The sequence below is a fragment of the Anguilla rostrata genome, chromosome 1, assembly GCF_018555375.3.
Source record: "Anguilla rostrata isolate EN2019 chromosome 1, ASM1855537v3, whole genome shotgun sequence".
NCBI lineage: Eukaryota > Metazoa > Chordata > Actinopteri > Anguilliformes > Anguillidae > Anguilla > Anguilla rostrata.
Window position 1 is genome coordinate 70,408,713 of NC_057933.1, and position 16,593 is coordinate 70,425,305.

At 53.2% G+C, this 16,593-nt stretch overlaps 1 protein-coding gene across 7 annotated transcripts in view; it reads left to right on the forward strand.

The window, feature by feature from the left end:
• myh14 (myosin, heavy chain 14, non-muscle) overlaps positions 1 to 16,593 on the forward strand; it is a 37,937-nt gene that overhangs the window by 17,111 nt on the left and 4,233 nt on the right. For 4 of the 7 annotated variants that reach the window (XM_064297231.1, XM_064297240.1, XM_064297249.1 and 1 more), the window contains 26 exons: positions 445 to 513; positions 1,320 to 1,525; positions 1,899 to 2,020; positions 2,184 to 2,253; positions 2,438 to 2,598; positions 3,450 to 3,558; positions 3,966 to 4,097; positions 5,046 to 5,252; positions 5,488 to 5,625; positions 5,783 to 5,906; positions 6,155 to 6,326; positions 6,596 to 6,808; positions 7,114 to 7,258; positions 7,818 to 8,024; positions 8,301 to 8,405; positions 8,949 to 9,101; positions 9,441 to 9,689; positions 10,405 to 10,617; positions 10,790 to 11,002; positions 11,400 to 11,561; positions 11,679 to 11,807; positions 11,903 to 11,991; positions 12,319 to 12,442; positions 12,827 to 13,035; positions 13,521 to 13,629; positions 14,604 to 14,776. In XM_064297231.1, coding sequence (XP_064153301.1) covers positions 445 to 513; positions 1,320 to 1,525; positions 1,899 to 2,020; positions 2,184 to 2,253; positions 2,438 to 2,598; positions 3,450 to 3,558; positions 3,966 to 4,097; positions 5,046 to 5,252; positions 5,488 to 5,625; positions 5,783 to 5,906; positions 6,155 to 6,326; positions 6,596 to 6,808; positions 7,114 to 7,258; positions 7,818 to 8,024; positions 8,301 to 8,405; positions 8,949 to 9,101; positions 9,441 to 9,689; positions 10,405 to 10,617; positions 10,790 to 11,002; positions 11,400 to 11,561; positions 11,679 to 11,807; positions 11,903 to 11,991; positions 12,319 to 12,442; positions 12,827 to 13,035; positions 13,521 to 13,629; positions 14,604 to 14,776 — 4,003 coding nt within the window. Of the gene's footprint in view, positions 1 to 444; positions 514 to 1,319; positions 1,526 to 1,898; positions 2,021 to 2,183; positions 2,254 to 2,437; positions 2,599 to 3,449; positions 3,559 to 3,965; positions 4,098 to 5,045; positions 5,253 to 5,487; positions 5,626 to 5,782; positions 5,907 to 6,154; positions 6,327 to 6,595; positions 6,809 to 7,113; positions 7,259 to 7,817; positions 8,025 to 8,300; positions 8,406 to 8,948; positions 9,102 to 9,440; positions 9,690 to 10,404; positions 10,618 to 10,789; positions 11,003 to 11,399; positions 11,562 to 11,678; positions 11,808 to 11,902; positions 11,992 to 12,318; positions 12,443 to 12,826; positions 13,036 to 13,520; positions 13,630 to 14,603; positions 14,777 to 16,084; positions 16,584 to 16,593 lie in introns of those variants that run through there. The other 3 variants (XM_064297266.1, XM_064297277.1, XM_064297286.1) reach the window with 2 other exon arrangements.

The window sequence follows — 16,593 nt, forward strand, 5'->3', positions numbered from 1 at the left end:
AGTTCTGTACTCACTAAATAATTCTGTCCTAAAAATGGAAATGATCAGTTTCTGTGTTCAATGTACTGTAATATTGCCTGTAGGTTATTACTGAGGGCTAAATGGTCGAAATAGAAATTGTTACTCCTGATAAATCTGAAAACATAGTGAGTTCAGGTTGAAGTCAAGTATGCAATTATGCATAATCTGTGGAACTGAGATAATTTGAGAAATTAATCCACATCTTTATCTAATGGCTGTATTTTCCAGTGCGCACTAACATGGCTATCTCCACTTGTCTCCCTGTTTTACCATTTTTCTTCATCCATTAACAACTGACTTCTCTGTCTTCCTTTCTTATATCTTTCCAAATTCTTCCTCTTCCTTTTCTTCCTGTATCTGTCTCTCTGCCTCCTTCTCACACTCGCTCGCTTCCCTCCCTCCCTCCTTCCCTCCCTCCCTCAGATATTCAGACTCTTCCTCGTGTTTACTTTTTCGACTCCTATGCCACTCTGCAGACCAATGGCTCTGACAGTAGGTGTCTGTCTAACTCTCTGTTCTCCTCCTCCATCCCTCTCTCTCTCTCTCTCTCTCTCTCCCTCTCTCTCTTGCTTTAGTCCTGGAGAAACACTTTTGTCTGCTGATTTTTTTGCTGTACTCAACCATGAGTTAATTAATACGATTAACTTACACAGGCCCGCTTCCACTGGGAACAGTAACGATTAACCCGTAAATCCTTCACTGGCGTCCACGCTGAAGGATGTGCTATCTTTGCGCAGGGCTGTCAGTCAGTGCACACCCCCTTCCTGCAGGTGCAGGGAGCGCACAGCGGTGTTGAGATACGCTGGGCACGTGTTTTAAATGTCACTCTGGAGAGCGATTCGGGTGATGCCCCATTGTTATTATTCCCGCATATTTTGCACTCGGCGTTGTAGCGTACTGGGCGGCCATTCATTGGAATTGGAGTTATTTTTATCATGTTCTAGACATGGCTGTGATTTTGATTCCCAGTGGAACGGGGCCTGAAGCACCGGTCGTGTACACGGGTTGTGTGTTTGGTGTGACGGTAGCCGCTGTGAAGTCTTATAGCTGAGCATAGCGAATGGGCCTGGCTCTGTGGATGTACCGTGAGTGTGACGTGTGCTCTGTCCTCTTGTCTGCCCTTTTCTGTCCAGTTCCAGTTGTCCTTCCTTCCAGCATTATGCCTTTGTGTGTGTGTGTGTCTAGATTTTATAATGTATTTTTGTGGAATGTGGTCTCTCATACGTATGTATTTGACGTTTGACGCAATGCATCTAATGAGAACACCCCCACCCCCACCCCCCCTCGTCATGGTGCAGTGGAGAGGATTGTGGGCCTGGAGCAGGTGGGGTCCACGGAAGGCTCCGGGCCTGTGACCTTCGGGGCGGCGGGGCTGAAGACCAAGAAGGGCATGTTCCGCACGGTGGGGCAGCTGTACAAGGAGTCCCTCACCAAGCTGATGGCCACCCTGAGGAACACCAACCCCAACTTCCTGCGCTGCATCATCCCCAACCACGAGAAGAAGGTGAGAGAGCTGGCCGGGGGGAGGAGAGGAGAGGAGGAGGATGGGGTGCTGGTTTGAGCTGCTGGAAAAGGAAATGTCAGTGTGGGGCTATTGTGATGGAGACCAACAAGCTGGCCTTAGAGGAGTGAGACGTCAGTGCATGAAGGGCTCAGTGCTTCAGTGGTTCAGTGGTTCAGTGCTTCAGTGTTTTTTCATGTTAGTGCTTCATGGTTCAGTCAGTGCTTATGCTTCAGTGGTTCAGTGCTTCTGTACTTCAATGCTTCAGTGCTTCAGTGGTTCAGTGCTTCTGTACTTCAGTGCTTCAGTGCTTCAGTGCTTCAGTGCTTCAGTGCTTCAGTGCTAACGTTTGCGCTGCTCCGTGTCTCTCTCCCAGTCAGGGAAGCTCACTCCAAACCTGGTCCTGGATCAGCTCCGGTGTAACGGGGTTCTGGAGGGCATCCGCATCTGCAGACAGGGCTTCCCCAACCGCATCCCCTTCCAGGAGTTCCGGCAGAGGTAGCGGAGCACACCCTCCCGTCCTTTTGGCTTTTTTAGCTCTGCACTTGATGATGGCTGGCTAATGCCACGCTGGGAGCTTCACATTCATTTCTCTCTCTTTCTTTTCTTTGTCCGTTCTCTATGTACCCCTCCTCTTCTGTCTCTTTTTGTTCTCCCGTAGGTATGAGATCCTCACTCCAAATGCCATCCCTCGAACCTTCATGGATGGGAAACAAGCGTGTGAGCTTATGGTGAGTCTTTCCACCCTCTCTCTCTCTCTCTCCCTCTCTCTCACACACACACACACACACAGACTTCCTCTATCTCTCACCTTTGCCACTCATGATTCATTTATGGGACGTGAGAACAGAGTTTTCCCCATTCATTCCCCTGGTGAAACAGAGGCGTATGAACCCCCCCCGTGTCTGTTTCCAGATCAACGCCCTGGAGCTGGACCGGAATCTGTTCCGCGTGGGTCAGAGCAAAGTGTTCTTCCGGGCCGGGGTTCTGGGCCACCTAGAGGAAGAGCGGGACCTGAAGATCACCGACACCATCATCCGCTTCCAGAGCGCCGCCCGCGGGTTCCTGGCCCGGAAGTAGGGAGCTCCGCCAAAACACCCCCCCCGCGCTTTTCACATCCCGCTCTGTTATTTTAAGCTTCTGATATTTTAGTCCTGTATTCTGCGTGTCGGAAGAGTGATGTGTGTCATGCAGCATCCTGTGTGTCCACAGTGTGCTCTGTGTTGCGTGTCTCTGATGCATATAGTGTGTTTCCATTCCCTGTGTTTCTGCGTTGTGAGCTGCGTGTCCTGAGCTCACAGAGCTGTGTTCCTGTGTTGCTGTGTGTGTGTGTGTGTATGTGTGTGTGTGTGCAGACGCAAGACCGCTCAGATCTGTGTTACTGCGTCGTTGTGTGTGTGTGCAGACGTAAGTGCTCACAGAGCTGTGTTCCTGCTTCGCTGTGTGTGTGCAGACACTGGAGCTCACGGGGCTGTGTTACTGCATTGCTGTGTTGCTGGTAGCTGTGTGTGTGCAGACACTGGAGCTCACAGGGCTGTGTTACTGCATTGCTGTGTTCCTGCTTCACTGTGTGTGTGCAGACACTGGAGCTCACGGGGCTGTGTTACTGCATTGCTGTGTTGCTGGTAGCTGTGTGTGTGCAGACACTGGAGCTCACGGGGCTGTGTTACTGCATTGCTGTGTTGCTGGTAGCTGTGTGTGTGCAGACACTGGAGCTCACGGGGCTGTGTTACTGCATTGCTGTGTTGCTGGTAGCTGTGTGTGTGCAGACACTGGAGCTCACGGGGCTGTGTTACTGCATTGCTGTGTTGCCGGTAGCTGTGCGTGTGCAGACGTGAGAGCTCACAGAGCTGTGTTAATGCATTGCTGTGTTGCTGGTAGCTGTGTGTGTGCGGACGTGAGGGCTCACTGTGTCCGTCTCTCCCAGGGCCTTCCTGAAGAAGCAGCAGCAGCTCAGCGCGCTGAGGGTCATGCAGAGGAACTGCGCCGCCTACCTCAAACTGAGGAACTGGCAGTGGTGGAGGCTCTTCACCAAGGTAACCGCGATGAGCCAATCACACCGCAGAGCACCTGCCGCAGTGTTCAGCAATTATTGTCTTCTATAAATAAACTGGCCTTTTTCCCCAAAGCAGTTCCCATTCCCTCACACATCCATACCTACAGACTATTGAGTCTGCTGTCTTTGGCCTGTGGAAGTAAACCCGCATACCTGGAGAAATCCCCACATGGATGTGGGGAGAACATCCAAATTCCACACAAATTCCATACAAGTTCCACACTGGGATCCACTGCACCACCGTGCTTCTTCCACAATATGCACTGTAGCTCGAGTTTAATTTGGCCTTGTCCTCATTTGGAATCGACTCCTTTGTCCACTTGGTTCCTCCTCAGACAGAAGCTATGTGGGTCAGGCTCTGAGGGGTGTGGTTCTGCTCCTTTCCAGGTGAAGCCGCTCCTGCAGGTGACGCGGCAGGACGAGGAGATCCAGGTCAGGGAGGCAGAGCTGCAGAAAGCCGCAGATAAGCTGTCCAAAGTGCAGCTGGACTTTGTCGAGCTGGAGAAGAAACATCAACAGGTACTGGGCCTGAAAGAAGCATGCATGTGTGCATGTCTCTTTCAAAAGTGCTCTCTACTACAGCATCCTTTCACACACTCGATCCATCCCACCAAACCAGTCTGCGACCTCATTTCTCTCAGTGGACCTTCCCTCCATGTCACTGAGTGTCAATCGTAATCAGAGTTTTGGTGAACCAGTTTTGGATAGATTAACTGGAACTCCTTTCCTTTCTTCAGTTTCTATTATCTGTCTGTCACACCCTGTGTAACAACCATGGGAGGGAGATGCGGCAGTTCTGGGTTTTCACCCTAATTTGCTAGGGAGGGAGGGAGGGAGAGAGAGAGAGAGAGAGAGAGAGAGAGAGACCCAGAACGACACAAAAACAAATAAACAGACTGCTTCGCCCTTTCACCTCACAGGTTCCAGGCAAAAATAATAATAAAGACAACAAACTAAAACAACACAGACGAAATAAGCCAAACCTAGCGGAAGCTTTTCAGCTGGCCAGCTCTTCAGCCGCATTCTTTTACCTTTGTCTTCAGCGCTGTGACGCGCAAACCGACTCACTCTCTTGGGGTGTGAGCTCCCGGTCTCGCCCCCGTGCCATGGAGACGAGCACGCCTTTAAGCCCCCGGGCTGAGTAGCTAACACAGCCCTGGTGCGTGTGCTCCCCGCACGAGAAGGCGTGGCCCAGACAAATCAGACTGTCCACCGGATGGAATGCCACACAGATTTATCGCCATGATTCGGTCAACTTTTGTCCATAACTTTGACTCTAAATTAAATCCGAATCTTAATTTCGTACTTTGCAAACGTGGTCTGGTGAGTTCAGTGATCGCCAAAAGCTCACGTTCATTAGTCAAAATTAAGGACCGATGGTGATTGAGTCCAGGCCTTGGTTAATAAATAATGGTGTCACACAGTTAATAATGGTATTAATGAACCTGTTGGCTGATTGTCTCTCAGTTGGCAGAGGAGAAGTCTGTGCTGACAGACCAGCTGCAGGCGGAGGCGGAGCTCTTTGCCGAGGCAGAGGAGATGAGAGCGAGGCTGGCCAATAGGAAGCAAGAGCTGGAGGATGTGCTGAGCGAACTCGAAGGCCGATTGGAGGAAGAGGAGGAAAGGGGCGTGCAGCTGACCAATGAGAAGAAGCGACTGCAGCAAAATGTTCAGGTAACAGGAATAGGTGGGGCAATGTGGTTTGTGACCAGGAGAACTGTACCGCTATTCAAAGCCTAAACATAAGCAAAATACGGTGTTTGTAGTGTGTGTGTGTTTCTTGTGCCATGTGGTATAGGTAGCCCTCTTCGCTCGTTCCTCTCTCCCTCTTAACTCTATCGTTCATTAATCTATCCTTCATTCCACCTGTTCCTCACTCTCCCTCGCCTCCTTCTTGTGTCACTCTCAGGACCTGGAGGAGCAGCTAGAAGAGGAGGAGGGAGCCAGACAGCGCCTCCTGCTGGAGAAGGTCACCCTGGAGACGAAAGTGAAAAGTCTGGAGGCCGAGAATGTGAACCTGAGTGAGCAGCGAGACAGGTTGAGCAAGGTACTGCCGTTCACCTGCTGGTCCCTGCTGACGCGTGGCTAATGATTTACACGTACATCGCTCCATAGCAGTGTTAAACATCCCACCTCTCTCTCTCTCGCTGTCCGTCTCTCCCTCTGTCTCTGTCTCTCTCCCCCTTTCTCTTTCGCTTTCTCAGGAGAAGAAACAGATTGAGGAGAGACTGAATGAGCTGACTGACCAGCTGACCGAGGAAGAAGAGAAGGTGAAGAGCTTAAACAAGCTGAAGAACAAGCAGGACGCGGTCCTCGCCGATCTGGAAGGTACTGTCTCACTGCCTTTGGGAAGCGTCGCGAATAAAACAATATATTTATGGAGTGAAATGCCGAATAAGAAGCTGCCAGTACTCTGACCCCCTCTAAGAAGGACAGGAAATTTACCTACAGTATGTCCTGTAGGAGAGGGAAGAGTGGGCTGATGTGTTATTTTTGGGAAGAAGTAAGCATCTCTCTCTCTCTCGCTTTCTCTCTCTCCATCTCTCTCTCTCTCTCTCTCTCTCTCTCTCTCTCAGAGCGACTGAAGCGGGAGGAGCAGGGGCGCCTGGAGCAGGAGAAGTGGAAGCGCAGGATGGAGGGGGAGGTGGTGGACACCCAGGAGCAGCTCTCTGACCTGGGGATGCTGGTGGGGGATCTGAGGGGCAGCCTGGCCCAGCGGGAGAAGGAGATCACTAGCCTGCAGGCCCGGTGAGCCGTGTGCGGGGCAGGAGGAGGAGGAGGAGGAGGAGGAGGAGGAGGATGAGGAGGACCCTCATTACGCTTCATTACCGTCTCTATAGACAGTGCTGTGGCTGCTGATCTTTTAGGATGAAATGAGAGAAACCTCAAGAAGTGCTGCTTTGCCCAAAGGTTTTATTGACTTGGGAAGGAGGAAGTCCAAATGCAGGACTGTGTATTTCGTTCTCTGTGTGTCGGTGAGAAAGTGAAGGTTGGTCTGTGACTCTGTCTGTGCCCAGGCTGGAGGAGGAGGGGGCGCGGAGGACGGAGGCCCAGAGGGCGCTGAGGGAGGCCATGTCGCAGGTCTCTGAGCTGAAGGAGGAGGTGGAGAACGAGCGAGGGATGAGGGAGAGAGCGGAGAAACAGAGGAGAGACCTCGGGGAAGAGCTGGAGGCTCTAAGGACAGAGCTGGAAGATACACTGGATACCACTGCTGCGCAGCAGGAGCTAAGGTACTGCACTGTCTGTCTATAGTGTATTACAGGTCTGTACTGCACTGTCTGCAGTGCACTGTCTGTCTGTACTGTATTTTGTGTCTGTACGTCATCGCATGTCTGTACTGTATGTGTCTACACTGCACAATGTGTATCTGTGCTGCGGTGTTTGTATTGGTACAGCACTGTGTGTGTCTCTACTGCACTGTGTGCCTGTACTGCAATGCTTCTGTTTTTGGTCGGGGCCCTGTGGGTCTGTTTCCGCTGCTACTGGTTGTGTCTGTCTGTAACGTGACGCGTCCGCGCTGCGTCTCCGCCTCCAGGTCCCGCAGGGAGGCGGAGCTGGGGGAGCTGCAGCGCTGCGTGGAGGACGCGACGCGCCGGCACGAGGCCCAGCTCTCCGAGGTCCGCGTTCGCCACAGCAGCGCCATCGACTCCCTGCAGGAGCAGCTGGACAACAGCAAGAGAGTGAGGGAGGGGAGGGGCGGGGGGGGGGAGGGATGGGGGAGAGGGAGGGAGGGTGCGGAGGGGGCAAGGGGAGAGGGAGGGGGAGGACGGGGGAGGGAGGGTGGAGGAGAGGGGGAAGAGGGGAGGAGGGAGAGAGGAGAGGAGAGGAGAGAGAGGGGGAGAGGGGGAGGGGAGGGAGAGGAGGGAGAGGGAGGGAGAGGGAGGGGAGGGAGAGGAGGGGAGAGGGAGGGGAGAGGAGGGGAGAGGAGGGGGGAAGCAGAGAAAATGCCGTTCGGATGTGTTCTTTAATGTGTCCATGCGGACCCATAGCATAGACGTTCACTCATGAGTTCTGACTAAGTTCTGACATCGATAAGTGCAATATTCAGCACAATTTGAATAACTACCCAGACTGCCCCTGGCTGTCTAACTGTGTCAAGTGGCATCACTCAATCACCACTCCTGTGCCAGTCATCAGCACTCTGTCTCTCTGACCCCCGTCCTTTAAAATGTCAGCGCGGTTCCAGTCTTTCCAGAAATGCACGGTGCCTCACCTCTGACATGCCCCTCCCCCCACCAGGCTCGGCAGTCCCTGGAGAAGGCCAAGGCCACGCTGGAGGAGGAGAGGGCCAGCCTGAGCGCCGAGCTCAAGGCCCTGCAGGGCGGCAAGATGGAGAGCGAGAGGGGCAAGAAGCGGGCGGAGGGGCAGCTGCAGGAGCTGAACGCCCGCCTGGCGCAGGCCGAGCGGGAGAGGCAGGAGAGGGAAGACAAAGTGCACAAGCTGCAGGTATGTGACGATCGGGCACAGAGAAAAGGAGAGGGCAGGAAAACGAGGGAAGGACAGTAAATGTGAAAGAGGAACGAAGAAGGCAGAGCACTGTTCGGAACATACATTTCTTTAATATTGTTGCTTGTTGTGTTGCAAGGCTAACTTGCTATAATGGTGCATAAATACTACATCTCAGCCAGAAAATGTGTTTCGTTGGGACAGTGTTTTAACTGCACTTCTGTAATGCAGCTATTTATTCTCATCCTTCCTTCTCTCTTTCCTTTGTCCCTTCAGTCGGAGATAGAAATGATCTCTGGTTCCCTTTCCTCTGTTGACACCAAAGCCCTTCGCCTCACTAAAGAAGTCAGCAGCCTGGAGAGCCAGCTGCACGACACCCAGGTAACGTGCTATGTGTTTATAACGAGCTGCACGACACCCAGGTAACGTGCTATGTGTTTATAACGAGCTGCACGACACCCAGGTAACGTGCTATGTGTTAATAACGAGCTGCACGACACCCAGGTAACGTGCTATGTGTTAATAACAAGCTGCACGATGCCCAGGTAACGTGCTATGTGTTAATAACAAGCTGCACGACACCCAGGTAACGTGCTATATGTTAATAACAAGCTGCACGATGCCCAGGTAATATGCTATTATGTTAATAACGAGCTGCACGATGCCCAGGTAATGTGCTATATGTTAATAACAAATTAACAACTGCTGCTTGTGGTATTGCCCCTTCTTTTGAATGCAGGTGTAGACTGCCATTGCACAGAAATAAATAATATTTCGTTATATCACGGTTGGTGCCATTAAGATGAGTGACAATGAGAATATGTTGGGTATGGTGCTGTTACATGTACGTTACATGGTTAGCCTTCTTGTGTGTTGTTCTGAGTTTCACGCACGTCTCTCTCTCTCTCTCTCTCTCTGTTTCAGGAGCTTCTTCAGGACGAGACGAGACAGAAGCTGGCCCTCGGCTCTCGCGTCCGAGGCCTGGAGGAGGAGAAGGCCGGGCTGATGGAGAGACTGGAGGAGGAGGAGGAGAGAGTGAGGGAGATGAACCGGCACATTCAGACTCTCACTCAGCAGGTATGTGGAGTGGCCTGACTCCTCCCCCCTCTGTCTCTGCGTTGCTCCAGATGCCGTGCGGTCCGATATGTACCCTCCCTAAGCGTGTCCCGTCTGATAAACTGAATCCACAAGAGCCATCTGACACAATCCCACTTCACTTTCTCCCTTTATCTTCTTCTCTTTCTCCTTCTCTCCTTCGCTCTCATCCCTCTCTTCTCATCGTCCCTTTCCTCTCATGCCCTCCGTCTCTCTCTCACCCTGTTCCTTCTCTAACACTCTCCCTCTCTCTCTCTCTCTCTCACTCTCCCTGTATCTCTCTCCCTCCATCCCTCGTCCCTCTCTCCTGGCTCTCCCCAGCTGGCGGAGCTGAGGCGGCAGTCGGAGGAGGTGAACTCGGCGGTGGAGGTGGGGGAGGAGTGCCGCCGGAAGCTGCAGCGGGAGCTGGAGACGGTGGCGCAGCGGGAGCGCACGCAGGAGGAGGAGAAGGAGCGGGCGGAGCGGCAGAGGGAGCGGCTGCGGGAGGAGATCGAGGACATGACGCTCGCGCTGCAGCGCGAGAGGCAGAACTGCACCGCTCTGGAGAAGAGGCAGAAGAAGTTCGACCAGGTGAGGGAGGGAGAGAGAGAGAGAGAGAGAGCGGGCCCAGCAGGGGAGAGAGAGAGGGAGGTGCTGGAGGAGGAGGGCCCAGCAGGGGGAGAGAGAAGAGTGAGGTGTTGGGGGAGGAGGGCCCAGCAGGGGGAGAGAGGAGTGAGGTGTTGGGGGAGGAGGGCCCAGCAGGGGGAGAGAGGAGTGAGGTGCTGGAGGAGGAGGGCCCAACAGGGGAGATAAGAATGCGGTGCTGGAGTAGGACGGCCCAGCAGGGGGAGAGAGGAGTGAGGTGCTGGAGGAGGAGGGCCCAGCAGGGGAGAGAGGAGTGAGGTGTTGGGGGAGGAGGGCCCAGCTGGGGGAGAGAGGAGTGAGGTGTTGGGGGAGGAGGGCCCAGAAGGGAGAGAGGAGTGAGATGTTGGGGGAGGAGGGCTTAGCAGGGGGAGAGAGGAGTGAGGTGTTGGGGGAGGAGGGCCCAGCTGGGGGAGAGAGGAGTGAGGTGTTGGAGGAGGAGGGCCCAGCTGGGGGAGAGGGGAATGATGTTGGGGGAGGAGGGCCCAGCTGGGGGAGAGGGGAATGATGTTGGGGGAGGAGGGCATGCTGGGAGAAAGAGAGATAGGCTCAGGGCAGGTGTACTTAAAGGGGCCAGGTGGGCTTTGCTAGCCTCTTACCTGTCTTGTCCCTCTCTCTGTGTCCCTCTCTCCCTCTCTCCCTCTCTCCCGCCGCTGTACGGCAGTCTCTGGCGGAGGAGAAGGCCATCAGCGCGCGTCTGATGGAGGAGCGGGACCGCGCGGAGGCGGAGAGCCGGGAGAAGGAGACGCGGGCGCTGTCCCTGGCCCGCGCCCTGCAGGAGGCCACCGAGCAGAACGAGGAGCTGGAGCGAGTCAACAAGCAGTTCCGCATGGACATGGAGCAGCTGGTCAACGCTCAGGACGACGTGGGCAAGAACGTGAGGCCCCTCTGTTTGTGTGTGTGTGTGTGTGTGTGTGTGCGTGCTCATGTGTGTGCGTGTATGTGCGTACGTGTGTGTGTGTGTGTGTGTGCCCTCTCTGTCCCCTTCATTCGCTGTCCCCCTTTATTTACCCTCTGTCTCTGTTCCTTCACCCCGCCCACCCCCGCAGGTCCACGAGCTGGAGCGCACGCGCCGCGCCCTGGAGACGGAGGCCCAGTCGCTGCGCACGCAGACGCAGGAGCTGGAGGAGGAGCTGACGGAGGCGGAGAACTCCAGGCTGAGGCTGGAGGTCACGCTGCAGGCCCTCAGGGCCCAGTTTGAGAGGGAGATCAGCACCAAGGAGGAGAAAGGGGAGGAGAAGAGGAGAGCGCTCAGCAAACAGGTACGGAGGCTCCGCTGGCACTGGGAGGAGGTGTCCCTGCTGGGCCTTCACACCTCATAATTACACCTTACGGTGTGTTTCTGCATTAACCTTTCTCTCTTCCTGTCTTTTACTTTCCCTCCCTCTCTCTCTCTCCTCACTCTGTGTCCCTCACTTCCTGACCCCATATTCTCATTTTCCTTTTTCCAATCATCTCACTTCTTTTTCACTTTCTCTTACTCCTTTCTCTCCTGTTCGCTCTTTCACTGTGAATACTTCCTCTCTTATTCTCTGTCCATTTCTTATTCGTTCTCTCTCTCTCCTCTCTCTCTCTCTTATACTCTATCTTTCTCTATCTGTCTCCCACCTCCTCCTTTATCCGTCTTCTCCCCCCCCCCACTCCCCTGCGTGGCTGCAGGTGCGAGAGCTGGAGGCCCTACTGGAGGAGGAGCGGAGCCAGCGCTCTCAGACCCTGACAGTCAAGAAGCAGCTGGAGGCGGAGCTCCAGGAAGCCGAGGCCCAGGTCGAGGCGGCCAATCGGGGCAGGGAGGAGGGGCTTAAGCAGCTGAAGCGACTCCAGGTAACTCCACCCCTCCCGTCCGGCTCACTTGGGTGAATGTGGCCTGACTCGGACGTTCTGTCGGCTTCAGTTCAGCCTTGAAAACTGTCGGGACGTATTTTCGCACCTGTCCATCAGGGTCAGATGAAGGAGGTGATGCGGGAGCTGGATGAGACCAAGCTGGCTCGCGACGAGGTGGCCGCCCAGTTCAAAGACACCGAGAAGCGGCTGCAGACCCTGGAGGCGGAGCTGGTGCAGCTGACGGAGGTCTGAGTCTCAGTGTTCCGCAGTGTCGCGTTCACCCCCCCCCCCCCCCCAGCCACACTGGCCTCCCTGGCTAACTCCCACTGCCTCCTTTTCAGGAAGTGGCCATCTCAGAGAGACTGAGGAGACAGGCTCAGCAGGAGCGGGACGAAATGGCCGACGAGATGGTCAACAGCTCCACCGGGAAGTGAGTATGCTGAGCTTCCAGCCAGGCGTCTGTTTCTGTTTGTCTGCAACTACAGCTGTCTCCTTTGGCCTTTCGTTCCTGTTTGTGACCCTTTTTACATCTGTCTTCCTGTGTTTCCATGTGTTTGTCTGTGCCTACTTCTGTCTCCTCTGTCTGCGCTCATCTCTCTGTTCCTCTGTTTGTCTGTCTGTCTGTCTGTGCCCTGTCTGTGTCTTTCTGTGTCAGTGTCTTGTAAGCCTGTGCATCTGGATGCTGCTCTGTTTGTGACTGCGTGATGAGGAGGAGGAGGAGGGGGCACTGATTTCATTGCATCTCTCCCTCCCTCAGGTCTTCGCTGAGCGAGGAGAAGAGGAGGCTGGAGGCGCGGGTGACCCAGCTGGAGGAAGAGCTGGAGGAGGAGCAGACCAACTCGGAGATGATGGCAGAGAGGCAGAGGAAGGCTGTTCTGCAGGTACGCTGGAGCGTCCGCATGGTCACCGTCACTGGGCCTGGGTTTTCCCTGAGCCTGCAGCTGACACGGGCACAGACAGGGATTTTACAGGGATTTCTACAAAGAAGACCGACTGAAACATGGTGAAAATTCACTTTTATGGGATGAACTTAACTTAAGCTTAGCTTAAGATCATCTTAACTTCGTTGAGCTGCATAAGCAAGACTTAACAGGCAACCTTTACCCCAACAATGACAGGGACAACGTCAGGGATTAGTGAGCCTGATAGCATGTTCATTTATAACAGCTTAGCTACCGAGCTACCACTACTCAGGACCTATGCAGACCGCCGTTACCGTAGCTACAGCGGCGGTGCGAGCTAACCCCGCCTCCTACACCCCGCAGGTGGAGACGCTGACGGTGCAGCTCGGCGGGGAGCGGACCCTGGCCCAGAAGAGCGAGGCGGCGCGGGAGAGCCTGGAGAGGCAGAACAAGGAGCTGAAGGCCCGGCTGGCCGAGCTGGATGGGGCCGTGAAGGGGAAGCACCGGCTCAGCGTCGCCGCCCTGGAGGCCAAGATAGAGGTCATGGAGGAGCAGCTGGAGCAGGAGAGGCAGTGAGTGGTGCAGGGGGAGGGGGGGGGGGGTATCTGAGAGGTAGTGCAGCTGGGAGGAAATACCATAGAAAGCACAGCTTCCTGGAGCTTCCAGAATGCCTCAGTCAATAAAGTGGCCTATCATGATCACGCTCAAGTTCCAAGCTAAGCCGTTGGCATTACAGACTGGAGTGAACCACTGACCTCAGATCAGCATCAAACTGTTTAAGCACAACCCCAGTAACACGAAATGTTCCCACCATGTTACCGAAATATTTTTTTCTCTGTTATAACATTGCCAACACATGGCAGCAACATAGCGAGAATGTTTTGTGTTAGCTGGGAAGGTCCGTATGGAGTCAGTCTGATTAAACCTCAGGAATGTGTGGCTGGAACACAGGGTTGGATGACGACCAAGACTAGAGAGACACTTCGCTTTGAGATCTAGTCCAAGGCTTTGTGCCAGAAAGCATCCCTTATTAATGCCTGTTGCCCTGTCCCCTCAGGGAGCGAGCGATTGCCGGCAAGCTGGTGCGGAAGACGGAGAAGAAGCTGAAGGAGGTGGTCATCCAGGCGGAGGACGAGAGGAGGCACGCGGACCAGTACAGAGAGCAGGTTCGGCCCGACCCCCGTCCGTCCCGGCGCGGCTCCTTTCATCCCGTCCTAATCCTAATCTCGGCCCTGGCCCCCCGTCCGTCCCGGCGCGGCTCCTTTTATCCCGTCCTAATCCTAATCTCAGCCCTGGCCCCCAGTGCAGAGGGCACGCTTCACACACGAAATCACCCCTTAATCATCTCTCTAAGTGTGAGGCTTAATCCCAGTCAGAGCTCTGTGCGCAGGTCAGCTTACGTTACATTACATTACAGGCACTTAGCAGACGCTCTTATCCAGAGCGACTTACACAACTTTCACATAGCATTTTACATTGTATCCATTTATACAGCTGGATATATATACTGAAGCAATTTCGGTTAAGTACCTTGCTCAAGGGTACAACGGAAGTGTCCTACCCGGGAATCGAACCTACGACCTTTCGGTTACAAGCCCAGTTCCTTACCCACTGTGCTGCGTCCTGGAAGCCAAACAGCATTAATCTCTTGGTTCAGGGAGCCGTTCTTTTAAATGAGAGAGAACTGCACTCTGGCTCCTTGGCCAGTGTCGGCTGCCATTACTGTCACTGCTCAGGTCATTCATCCTGTGTGAAAATGAGCTCTGCCAACTGCTTTCAGTGGATTAATCTTCCCTGCCACCGTCACACTCACGGTGAACACCGCTACGCTTGCCAGAAAGGAGGCTTATATAAATGACTCCTTGTGTTTATTCACTTTAAAAAAGGTGGTTGGTTTACCAAACAGTTGTTAGTTAGTATACAAAGCTTAGCATCTGTATTCAAAAGGCATATAACCACAGACCAAGTGTTTAGCTGGACATTACAAGATACACACACAAGTCAATGGTCTTTATCGGCCAGTTGTGTGAATCTGAAGTTGTAATGCATGTGAAGTTAAATACGCATAACTCTAAATTTTCTCACAGACCCATCCTGGGGTTTTAAGTGTTCTCTCCCTTCCTCCTCTCCTCCCCCGCAGCTGGACAAGTCGATGGTGCGTCTGCGGCAGCTGAAGCGGCAGCTGGAGGAGGTGGAGGAGGAGAACTCGCGCTCCAACGCGCACCGGCGCAAGCTGCAGCGGGAGCTGGAGGAGATGTCGGACAGCAGCCAGACCATGAACCGGGAGATCACCACCCTGCGCAGCCAGCTCAGGTAGCATGCGCAGGGAGAGCGGGCGGAGCCTGCACCGCAGGGCCGGCGGCTGTGACATCACCGCCGCCAGCGACGCCGATTGGAGACACAATCGCGACACTGAGGGAGCGTGTCTGTCTGTGTCCGTGTGTGCGTGTTGTAGCAGCCATTTTTAGGGAACCACCCTTTAAAGGCATACTATGCAGGATATTTACCTTGAAAATATTCTGAAATAACAATGCTCAAGTCGTATCTATGATGCACTGGCAGGCTTTGCCTTTAAGCACATGTGGCAAATCCATGCTCCTCTGTCTGTATTTATTCTTTTAAAATGCGTTTGGGGCTTTTCTGGGTGTGGCGCTCTCTTCTGTGTGGTGAGGGCAGGGTGTGGCTGCAAAGCCTGTGGGGCGGGATCAGGTCTGATCAGAGTGTTTGTAGCTGACCAGCTACTGAACTGGTAGAGGTGAAGAAGCACAAGTACAGCGAAGCAAAATGACAAGCCGACTGGGCTCCTTTAAAAACCAGTCAGCCTTGGAATTGCTTTTCCTCAATGGCGAAAGCCGAAGTTCAGAAAGGGGATGGAAAGCAATGTAGAGTTGGTATGTTTTCCTGTTGGACCTGCATGTAACATTGCCTCTAGCTATCCAGCTAGCTACATTAGGTAGCTAGATGGCCTAAATCGCGAACTCGGGGTGAGATGGCAGGGGTGGAAGATGAAGGAGGAGACTTCTTTGATTGTAAAATAAATCCTGCATTGTATGCTTTGAAAAGGGTTCATCATTATGTGCATATGTATGAGCGTCTTGCTGTAGTCACTGACACTACTGTAGTGGGTCCTGAGCTGAGATGGTGTTGACAGATGACAGAATAACATCATGTGCCTCTGCATTTACACTTCAGCTCTTGAAGGTAACGCAGACATTTTCATAAGCTGTGTTGCCGGGAGACCTGGCTTATGGTCGATATTGATAATAAATGAACCTGTGTATGAATGTAAAACTGTGTGAATCCTTTCATTCTGCTGACCGCAGCTGTGGACATCAAGTACACACATCCATCAACTAAAAAGAAGCATTTGAGTGTTTGAGTGTGTGTGTGTGTGTGTGAGAGCATGTGTGTGTCCCTCCATGATGGTGTGATTGTGGGTCTGTGGCTTTTTTTGTTATGCATGGACCACTCACCATGTGTGTGTGCGTGTGTCTGACCAGAACTCATTGTATGTGTGCTTGTGTCTGACCTGGACTCATTGTGTGTGTGTGCGTGCGTGTGTGTGTGCATGTGTCCGATTAGGACTCATTGTCCATCTGTCTGTCCCATTTCCCCATTCAGCCTTACAGAACGGAGAACAGAAAAGTAGGTCCGCGTGTGTTTGTGTGGCAGTGTGCGTAGGACTGGGTGTTTCACCCTCTTCACCATCTCCCGCGTCTTGTGTGTCTGCTGTGCTCATATCTGCGTGAACTGCGGTGTTCTCTGGACTCCTCGTAGGAAATGCCTTCTGACGTGCGGGGGTTTCACATTCAAACTGCGTGCTTTCCTCATAATCACTCTGCTTTTTCCTTCAGTGATATTATTCTTACGGAAATCATATTTGAATAGAAGGAATCAACAAAGCAACGTGGACTACGGTTGCTTTGAGTTGTGGCAAACAACTGTCGTCTATTTTGCTTCTAGTCGTAGTTGTTCTAAATGGGCGTTTCAGATTTGTGTGCTTTTGAAGTTCTTGGGTAAAGGTTTTAATATTAAAAATTATTCTGATGTATTTATGTCTCATAATATCTTTTCTCTCTCCCTCCCACTGTTTGTGTCTTCCCTTTTTCTTCATTTCCATGGGCCCTTTT